Raw genomic sequence first — 9,528 nt, forward strand, 5'->3', positions numbered from 1 at the left:
TGTGTAGAGATGGAAGTTGTGGGCCACAGTCCATGGAGTGTGTATGTGTGGTTTGTGTGTCTATGGAAGAAGAAACAAGGGCTAAAGGTGGAAAGTGGAATACTCCCTGACAGGCAGCTCTTTTTTCCCCTTCTGGCCTCCCCTACCATCATCCTGTAACCATCTCCCCTGAGCCTGTGCTCAGCCATCCTGGGGGAGTTGGGAAGTAGGGAGGTGTGGGCATCTGGGAATAAGTCCCACTGCTCAGTGTGTGATACTGAGGAAGGGCTTTGTGACGGAACTCACTATGTGCCTGAATATAAGGCTATTCACTCTTTTTCCCAATGAGAAAATTAAAAAAAAATTTTGGCCCAATATTCTAATTTGAACATTTAGGGATTCAGATGAGATAAGCAGTTCCCTACTTATATTAGTTAAAATATTTAAAATTTAAAATCACATGCTTTTTAGAATAACTTTATTTATTTTTAAAAAATATATTTTATTGACTTTTTACAGAGAGGAAGGGAGAGGGATAGAGAGTCAGAAACATCAATGAGAGAGAAACATCGATCAGCTGCCTTCTGCACACTCCCCACTGGGTATGTGCCCGCAACCAAGGTACGTGCCCGCAACCAAGGTACATGCCCTTGACCAGAATCGAACCTGGGACCCTTCAGTCCGCAGGCCGACGCTCTATCCACTGAACCAAACCGGTTAGGGCTAGAATAACTTTATTTTGAAACAGTTCTTTCCAATTTCATGAAAGTATATTCAAACCCTTCACTTGCATTTCTGCCTTTCATTGTCATATGTCATGTGTCATCCTTAACATCTCCTAATACAGTTTTCTTGAACATGGCATCTTCACTTGTGCTTGGAAATATAGCACTTTTTACATCCATGAATGATGCTATTGCTGGAAATATTATTCCAATCATGAGAATGGTTGTTTTTCATCTAAGTGATGGATTAATATTTGTGATCTCTTTAAGGTCTCACCTGGCCAGCATGGTTCAGTGGTTGAGCGGTGACCTATCACGGTTCGATTCCCTGTCAGGGCACATGCCTAGGGGGCCTGCCCTGAAAAAATTATGAAATATATTGAAGACAATTGTGGCAAGGGGGTAAAATATGTAAAGAAGGAAAGCTGGGATGAACCCCGTGCTGTTGGCAGCTGATCAATTATTCTCTCTCATCATTGATGTTGCTCTCTCTCTCTCCCTCTCCCTTCCTCTCTGAAATAAAAAAACATATATATTAAAATAGCAGTCACCAGGTTCTTCCTCATTTTCTCTCCCTGCTTAATTTTTCTCCATAGGACTTCTTACCTTCTTATATACTCATCCATTTGTTTATTGTCTATCTCCCCATTCATTAGCATGTGAGCTCTGTGAGCTTAGGGAATTTTGTCTGTCTTCCTGTTTTATGTCCATCACCTGGAAACATGCCTGGTACGCAGTATGTGCTCAATAAATATCTGTGGAATGAATGAATGAATGAATGAATGAATGAATGTAAAGCTCTTAGAAATGTTTGATAGCCCACTGGCAGCCAGGACCGTGCATGAGGAAGGCACTGGAATAGGGTGGGAGGGCAGCCCTGCAGTAGCTGAGCCCATGTAAAGAGGGCATTTAAGTTAGGGGGAGCCCAGTTGTTTTTGGAGATTAGCTACATACGGGGGGTTGAAAAAATTATGAAATATATTGAAGACAATTGTGGCAAGGGGGTAAAATATGTAAAGAAGGAAAGCTGGGATGAACCCCGTGCTGTTGGATTAGAATTTAAGCTCTAAATGTAAACTTTCTTCCATATATGTAAATTGTATGAGTTAGGGTTCTCCAGAGAACCAGAACCAATAGAATAAATATAGAGAAAGAGATTTATCATGTGGAATTGACTCACGGATTACGGAGGCTGAGAAGTCCCACAGTCTGCCATCTGCAAGCTGGAGACTTGGAAAGCTGGTGGTACAGTTCCAGTCTGAGTACAGAGGCCTGAGAACCAGGAACACCGACGAGGTAAGGACCAGTTCCAGGGCAGGAGAAGACCAGTATCCCCCCTCAAGCGGTCAGGAAGAGGGAGAGAATTCACCCTTCCTCTGCTTTTTCTTCCTATTCAGTCCATCAGCGGATTGGGTCGTGCCCACCCATATTGGGAAGGACCATCTGCTTTACTCAGTCCACCAACTCAAAAACTACTCTCTCCCAGAAACACACTCAGAAATAATGTTTAACCAGTCAAGTTGACACATAAAATTAACCATTGCATAGATAAGAAGATAAACGTAGTTGTGTGTGTTTGTGGGTATAAATGTGTGGCTACTAAGTGGGCTGGGGAGGAGAGATTACCCTAATTGCAACAAGCACACCTAACAACTAGATCTTGGTTTTTAAATACTATTTGCCCTGAAAACACACACACACACACACACACACACACACACACTCACACAGGTCCTCTTGTAGAAATGGCTGATTCTAAGGCTGGGGAAGGGTGAAACAAGATGAGCCTGGACTATCTTGCCGAGCCAGAAAGAAAGGCAGTGTTCAAAGGATGATGTCACATATCTAAACGGCAAGAGGCCAGCCAGGGGCACCCATTGACCAAACCTAAACCTGGCACCATTTGAGCATTGAAATAAGCAATAGGAATGGGTTATAATGCATTGAATAAAATAGGAAACCAGAAGTCCATTTGATATAAATAAATGGATAAATAAACGGGGGTGAAGAGACAGTTCTTTGCAATAGAATGCCAACAAATAAGTGCAGAAGAAATGGTGAAGTTAGAAAATCATCATTTGCAATGGATGCTGAAACCTATGGGTGAAAATGGGATGAAGAAAAGGAAGTTTCAACATCTCAATTCAATATCTCAAAGTAACTTCCTTCCCCAACACTTACCAATCATGATCAAGTAGTCAACATTCACACCCCCCAGTTCTGGTTCTGAATGATATTGGATACGAGAACACAGCATCATTTCTGTGATTTAACTTCACAAAATGTGTAACAGTGGTCTAATCATGAGGAAGGATTGGACAAACGCAGGGCGAAGGACAGTTTAAAATAACTTCTCTGTAATCTTCAAATGTGTCAAGGCCATGAAACTCAAAGGCTGCTAATTGTTCTAGACTCTAGACAAGCCGTGGGCAAACTACGGCCCGCGGGCCGGATTCGGCCCATTTGAAATGAATAAAACTAAAAAAAAAAAAAAAGACCGTACCCTTTTATGTAATGATGTTTACTTTGAATTTATATTAGTTCACACAAACACTCCATCCATGCTTTTGTTCCGGCCCTCCGGTCCAGTTTAAGAACCCATTGTGGCCCTCGAGTCAAAAAGTTTGCCCACCCCTGCTCTAGACTCTAGAATCTAGAGTGAGGGAGACTGGAGAGATATGAAAACCGGTAAATGCTTGATACCATATTAGATTTTTTTTAATCCTAAAAGAATTATTTTTTTGGACATCAAAGACTAGTTTGGAATTGTTTCCAAATAAAAAGTTAAAATGAAAAAACACACAAACCTGGCAAAAGTGTTAGCCTGCCCTAACCGGTTTGGCTCAGTGGATAGAGCGTCGGCCTGTGGACTCAGGGGTCCCAGGTTCGATTCCGGTCAAGGGCATGTACCTTGGTTGCAAGCACATACCCAGTGGGGAATGTGCAGGAGGCAGCTGATCGATGTTTCTCTCTCATCAATATTTCTAACTCTATCCCTCTCCCTTCCTCTGTAAAAAATCAATAAAATATATTTTTTAAAAAAGTGTTAGCCCTTTGCCTGGCTGACTCTTGCTGGCCTGTGGACAAGCTCCTGTGGAACCCCCTTTGACTAACGGGATGAGGGGCCCTTGTGCTCCCACTGCCCCCTGGACCTCCAACACCCTTTTGTGATTATATCTATGCTTTGCCTTTACTAGCCCTGGAGACCCCTGTCTGGATCATGGAACACAGTAGCCTCTTGAAACACCCTGAATCTCAACAAAAGGGGTGTTGCATCAGGGAGTACAGCTCAACCCACCTCTTTGCCTGGGCTTCAACCTAATAGTCAAGTCTGGCTGTTGGAAGTGCACCTGACTGAATGGGACCTACCAACAACCAGGAGTGATGTCTGCAAGGGGTTTCCGGGGGGTCTTATAGGAACTATTTTGTTCCTTTTTAATAAATTTTTGGTTAACACTGGTTAACAAAAGTCTACAGGTTTGAGGTACACAATTCCACAACGCATCTGTACACTGTATTGCATTCACCACCCCAAGTCAAGTCTGCGTCCATCACCATGTATCCCCACTATACCCTCCTCCACTGCCCCCCCCCCACCCCCTTAGGGTTGAGGACCTAATCCTCAAGCTGCAACCTTGCTGAAGAGGCTTCTCAATGGGGAAAATTCCCTTTTACACCTTTGATGTCACTGATATGCTCAATAATCACACCGAGAGAGGAGTGGGACACCGAGACCCCTTCAGAGCCCAGCAGACCCATCCATGCTCAAGGATCAGAATGGTGGAAATATTGGAGGAGTAAAGAGCAATATTGCTAGGGAAGATGGACATTCAAGATGTTAGGAGCCCTGGTTGGTTTGGCTCAGTGGATAGAGCGTCGACCTGTGGACTGAAAGGTCTGGGTTTGATTCTGGTCAAGGACACATGCCCAGGTTGTGGGCTCCATCCCCAGTAGGGGTGTGCAGGAGGGGGTGTGCAGGAGGCAGTTGATCGATGATTCTCTCTCATCATGGATGTTTCTATCTCTCCCTCTCCCTTCCTCTCTGAAATCAGTAAAAACATATTTTAAAGAAAGATGTTAGGAACTCTAGCTGGCTTGGCTCAGTGGTTAGAGTATTGGCCCCTGGACCAAAGAGTTCAATTCCCAGTCAAGGTCCCTCCATTGCAGGTTCCCCAGTGGGTGTGAGAGGCAACCAATCAATGTGTCTCTCTCACATCCATGCTCTTGCTCTCCCTTCCACTCTCCTCCACCCCTTCCACTCTTTCTAGAAATCAATGGAAAAATATCCTTGGGTGAGGATTAAAAAAAAAAAAAAAAAGATGTTAGGAGGAATGTGCCAGGAATGGTTAAACTTTTTTCTTGTTTTCTGCTGAGGTGAGGTTATAGTTTTAAGTGTGGAAATGCCATTCAAGGTACCAAGATGCCAATCCTTCAAGTTGGGGGGCTGGGCACCTGTTTCTCAGCGTTGGAGCAGCCCTGGCTCTGTTCCTTCTTTCTCATTTCCTGATGTGGGGAGAGCACCCCCCTTGCATAAGGAATGCAGAGAGGCTCTGGGCCTGGCTGGAGGGTTCCAGGATCTAGGAGAGGAGGCAGGGACCCGCCTGCCTGCCTAAGGCGGGGCTTAACAGGGAGTGCCTTGCCAGGAAGGGAGGGCAAAGGGCTATGTCCTCCACTGCCCCACCCGGCTGACAAGAGTTCCTGTCACAAGCCACCCTCTCTGTCTGGGGCCCTTGAGGGGTAAGTATCCTCCAACCCACCTTCTCTCTTTCCTTGGGGTCAGGTGAGAACTCCTTTCCTCCTTGGGGGTCCAAACACCGTGCCCTCTCTGCTTACCCTTCGGCCAGGCATGGGCCACACCTGCTACCCCTCACCATGGCATAAGTGTCCCTGCTTTACGTTCACAAGTCCATGAGACCGGGACACTAAGGGGCATATCCAGAGTGCCCAGACCCTCCCCTTCCTGATATCAGCACAGGGCCAAGGCCAGGGCGGAAGGGCCCAGAGAGGGGCACCTCATCCAGGCAAGCCCACGATCACAGTTCCCTCCTCTCCCACCCTGCAACAGAGCCCAGAATCCTAAGCGGCTGGAGCACTGGGGGACACCCAGACAGAGCCCTCGCTGGACCAAGTCCTCCAGGAGCGGGATGAAGCCATTGCCAAGTGAGAGGCAGCTGCTTGTGGGAGTTGCGGGGGCAGTGCTGGCTCACCCTCAGGACTCTGTCCTGGGAGAGGGGAGGGGGGAGTCAGGCATTCCTGGAAGAAACGCCACACAAGCAACTTTCTATGTCACAAGGCAGGGGCTGTGGCCATATTTGCCCACCCCCAGGGCCCAGCATCAGATCTGTAAGTCCTCGGCCTCAGGCTGTTCTTTCTGCCACCTGCAGGAAACGGGCTGTGGAGGCTGAGCTGGACACATGCAAAGCCAAGTTACGAGCTGCAGAGGCCCAGCTGCTGGAGGTCCTGGAGGAGAAACTGAGACTGAGGCAGGAGGTGGAGGCCTGGGAGGTAGGGTGGAAATGCCAGCTGGGCCTGGGAGGTACAGGGAGACAGGCCCAGGGTCTGCCTGTGAACCTTCTCTCCTGCCCCCAGGAGGACATGCAGCGGCTGGTGAAGCAGCTGGTCGAGAGTCAGCTGCAGAGAGAGTCCAGCAGCACGTTGAGAGCCCCCATGCAACCCGGGACTGCCAGGACCCCGTGGGTTCAATTCCCCCAGCGTTGGTGGGGGCGTTGGCGGTGAGCGTGCTCAGCCCAGAACCTTGAGAGCAGTATCTTTATTCATTAAAACTTGAGGTCTGACCACCTTCGCACCTTGTGCCTTCTTAGTGGCCACCTGAGTCCTTCTGTGCAGAAACAGGGAATGAGCTGCCGGGCCTTGACACCTGGGGTTTCAAACATGACTCCCCCTGGCCAGCAACTCTTAGACCAGGAAGCCTCGGATGGCAGCCATGAAGTCCTGTGGGCGGTCAGCGTGGATCCAGTGCCCAGCATCTGGCACAGTCTGTATCTGGGCCACAGGGAAGAGCCGCCTAATCTCAGGATGGTGGCTGGGGCTGTCCATCGAAGAGAAGGCCGCCAACAAGGGATGAAAGTGGGGACATGGGAAGAGAAAGAAAAGTGAAGGTAGAGCAGGAAGAGGTGGAGAGCTATATGCCCCCTGGTGTTTCCAAGCTCTCAGGAGCTCACTGCCCACACCCAACCCCTCCCCAAGGCAGGATCCCCAGGCTGGGGCTGGGTAAAGTAAGGCATGCCCTGTCCACCTCTCAGCCTGGCTTACGGCACGAAGTCAGAGTTTCCACCGAGGAGGAAGAGGGTAGGCCCAGGGTAGGATTCTTGTCGTGGTGGGAAGGCCAAGATCTCGTCCACATGCTGGGCCAAGGCATCCAAGTTCACTCTCCACACAAAGCGCCCGTCTACCTCCACCAGGTTGGTGAGCAGGAACTGTCGCACAGCCATGTCCTGTGGGGGGTGCAGATGCGGCGGGGGGGGGCTCCCTGTGAGACTTGGGCTGCCACTCGTCTCTTGACAGGTCCCAACCCAAACTATCCAGGGCCTTGAGGGTATCACCTGAATAAGAGAGCTGAGCTGTTTATCGGCCAGTTTGCGGGCACTGGAGCGGGACACCTTATCTGGGATGTCTATGGTTTTCATGGCTGCCATGTAGGCTGGAAAGTCTGAGCTGGATGTAGTGTTCACTGGGCTGATGTCCACGGCAATCAGACGTTCCACCAGCTCTGGCTGTGGGAGAGAACTGGACTGGGAACCAGCCTTGGGCATGCACAGTGGGTTGCAGGCATGGTTCCCCGATCCTGAACTTGGCCATCCCAGGCTCCTTTGAGTCTCAGGTTGCCTGCTGGGCACTCAGGATCTACACTGGATGGGAGGAAGCCCTGAATAAGGTCGGCTCACCCTCTGTAGTGCCAGCAACATGGCCGTCTTGCCTCCCATGCTGTGGCCAATGAGGACACAGGGCACTAGGCCCAGCTGGGACAGGAGGTCCTGCAGGTCCTGGCTCATGGCCTCATAGGTCATGTCTGGGCTGTGGGGGCTGTCACCATGGTTCCGAGCATCCACTGTCAGCACCTGGGGAGTGGGATGAGGGGGCAGCACTAGCGTCCACACTGGGGGCATGGACAGCCAAAGGCCTGGAAGACCTGCAGGCCGAGAGGGTGGAGAACTTGGAGAGAGATCCTGAAGCAGAAGAAGGACTCAGATGGTGAGAAGGCCCAGTTCCCAGACCTAGGAGGCCCAGGTGAAGAACCTGGGGTCACTGACACAGAAGAGAAGGCCCAAGTTGTGTGACCACATCTCTGAAGGTCTGGCCTGGCTGGGTAGCAGCTCCAGAGAAAGAAGACGCCAAGAATTTCCAACAGCTGAAGCACAGAAGGATGGACTGCTCTGAGAGGCGTTAAGTCCCCTGTCATCCCTGGTGAACAAGCACGGGGCTGGCCCGGTAGTGGGGAGGGGGTCTGCATTTAGGCATTGGACAGTGGAGCCCAGCTCAGTTTGCAGCATGCAGATGAAGTGGAAGCACGAGGGTGGAAGCACGAGGGAATGGATGAGCCTGGGTCTGCCCTGCAGGCTGCATCTTTAGGTCAATCTCTCCTTTCATTTTCGCTCAGAGAGACCTGTCACTGCTCAGCCCGGTCCCAGCGGTGAGGGTAGAGGAGCTGGCCCCGCCTCAGCCTCATCCCGGATCCCCGCCCCCCCACCCCCACCCCAACCCTACCTCCCTCGGGACTCCGCCTCCCCCGGAAGCTCACCCTCCGGCCTGTCTGCCGAGCCAGGGCCTTGGCGATAGATTTGAAGTTGGTTTTGCAGCCGAAGAGCCCATGCAGAAAGACGAGGGCTGGGCGGGCCGCCTCTCCATCCAGAAGCGTGTAGGAAAGCGGCACCGACCTCCTGGACGGGGCAAGGATGGGGGCTGATCTGAGCCGACTGGGCAAGAGGTTTGGGAGAGCGGCCGGGAGGAGGCGGGCCCAAGCGGAGGAGGTGGGGCCGTCGGGTCCGCACCGGAGGAGGAGGGTTCAGGGACGGCCTCCCACCGGGTGCCCTTGACTGACCTCGGCTCGGCGCCGCGGTGGCCGCTGCTGCTGGGTGCGACAGGCGCCCTGGAGAAGCAGACTCTGGAGAGTTCGAGGCCCCCATACGGGAGCCTCCAGGCGCGGGCCCAGCTGAGCATGCCCGGGAGCCGCTCCCCCGCACGCACCTCGCGAGCACGTTCCGTGCCCGAGCCCCGCCTCCCCCCCTCCCCCGCCCGCCCTCGCGGAATTCGCCGCCTTCCTCCCAGTTCCCGACGTCACCCTGGAGAGCTGTCAATTCCCCCAGCTCCGCCCCGCAGGCGGGAGCACCGCCCCTGGCCTCACCCTGGGCCAGCGGTTCTCAACCTGGGGGTCGAACGACCCTTTCACAGGGGTCGCCTAAATACACCCTGCATATCAGATATTTACATTACGATTCATAACAGTAGCAACATTACAGTTATGAAGTAGCAACGAAAATAATTTTATGGTTGGGTCACAACATGTATTAAAGGGTCGAGGCATTAGGAAGGTTGAGAACCGGGCCTAGGCAGAGCCACAAAGGGTCTGGCCTGCCTCGTGAGGCTCCGCTCAGCACGTGCAGAATCCTTGCGGGGAGTCTGGGCCCTGCGGTCTGGGAATCCGGTCCCAGCTGCTCTGGATGTCCTGGGTTTTGATGCTGCAGGACAGGCTCTTGGCTGGCCTAGGAGGCCCTGCCTGGACCTGCGCCCGGAGCCGCACCTGTCCGCTCTTCTGCCCTCACCCACCGTCTTGGGTGGGTGCCACACTTTATGTGCCGCCCGGGGG

The 9,528-nt window shown here is 51.6% G+C and overlaps 1 protein-coding gene and 1 long non-coding RNA gene across 2 annotated transcripts; one reads left to right on the top strand and one right to left on the bottom strand.

The window, feature by feature from the left end:
* Positions 1–5,343: 5,343 nt before the first annotated feature.
* Positions 5,344–6,500, top strand: LOC139008963 (uncharacterized). The gene is made up of 4 exons (XR_011471235.1): positions 5,344–5,441; positions 5,770–5,864; positions 6,089–6,209; positions 6,294–6,500. It is a non-coding gene; the product is annotated as an uncharacterized lncRNA (long non-coding RNA).
* ABHD11 (abhydrolase domain containing 11) lies at positions 6,460–8,923 on the bottom strand. Its single transcript, XM_070412781.1, has 6 exons — positions 8,764–8,923; positions 8,464–8,602; positions 7,610–7,783; positions 7,268–7,438; positions 6,978–7,159; positions 6,460–6,753 (listed from the first exon to the last, which is right to left on the bottom strand). The coding sequence occupies exons 1-6, from the start codon at positions 8,880–8,882 to the stop codon at positions 6,621–6,623; spliced, it is 918 nt and encodes a 305-aa protein (XP_070268882.1). The 5' UTR covers positions 8,883–8,923; the 3' UTR covers positions 6,460–6,620.
* Positions 8,924–9,528: the final 605 nt, after the last annotated feature.

Source organism: Myotis yumanensis, unplaced genomic scaffold (genome assembly GCF_028538775.1).
Source record: "Myotis yumanensis isolate MYYU_CA2020_CCGP unplaced genomic scaffold, mMyoYum1.0.hap1 SCAF_4, whole genome shotgun sequence".
In the NCBI taxonomy this organism is placed as follows: Eukaryota; Metazoa; Chordata; class Mammalia; order Chiroptera; family Vespertilionidae; genus Myotis; species Myotis yumanensis.

Coding starts and splice junctions, on each gene's coding strand:
- ABHD11 (XM_070412781.1), bottom strand. CDS start 8,882: ATGCTCAGCTGGGCCCGCGCCTGGAGGCTCCCGTATGGGGGCCTCGAA. Junction 7,784..8,463: donor CTCGGCAGACAGGCCGGAGG/GTGAGCTTCCGG, acceptor CCCACTCCCCAG/GTGCTGACAGTGGATGCTCG. Junction 7,160..7,267: donor AGCTCAGCTCTCTTATTCAG/GTGATACCCTCA, acceptor CACCCCCCACAG/GACATGGCTGTGCGACAGTT.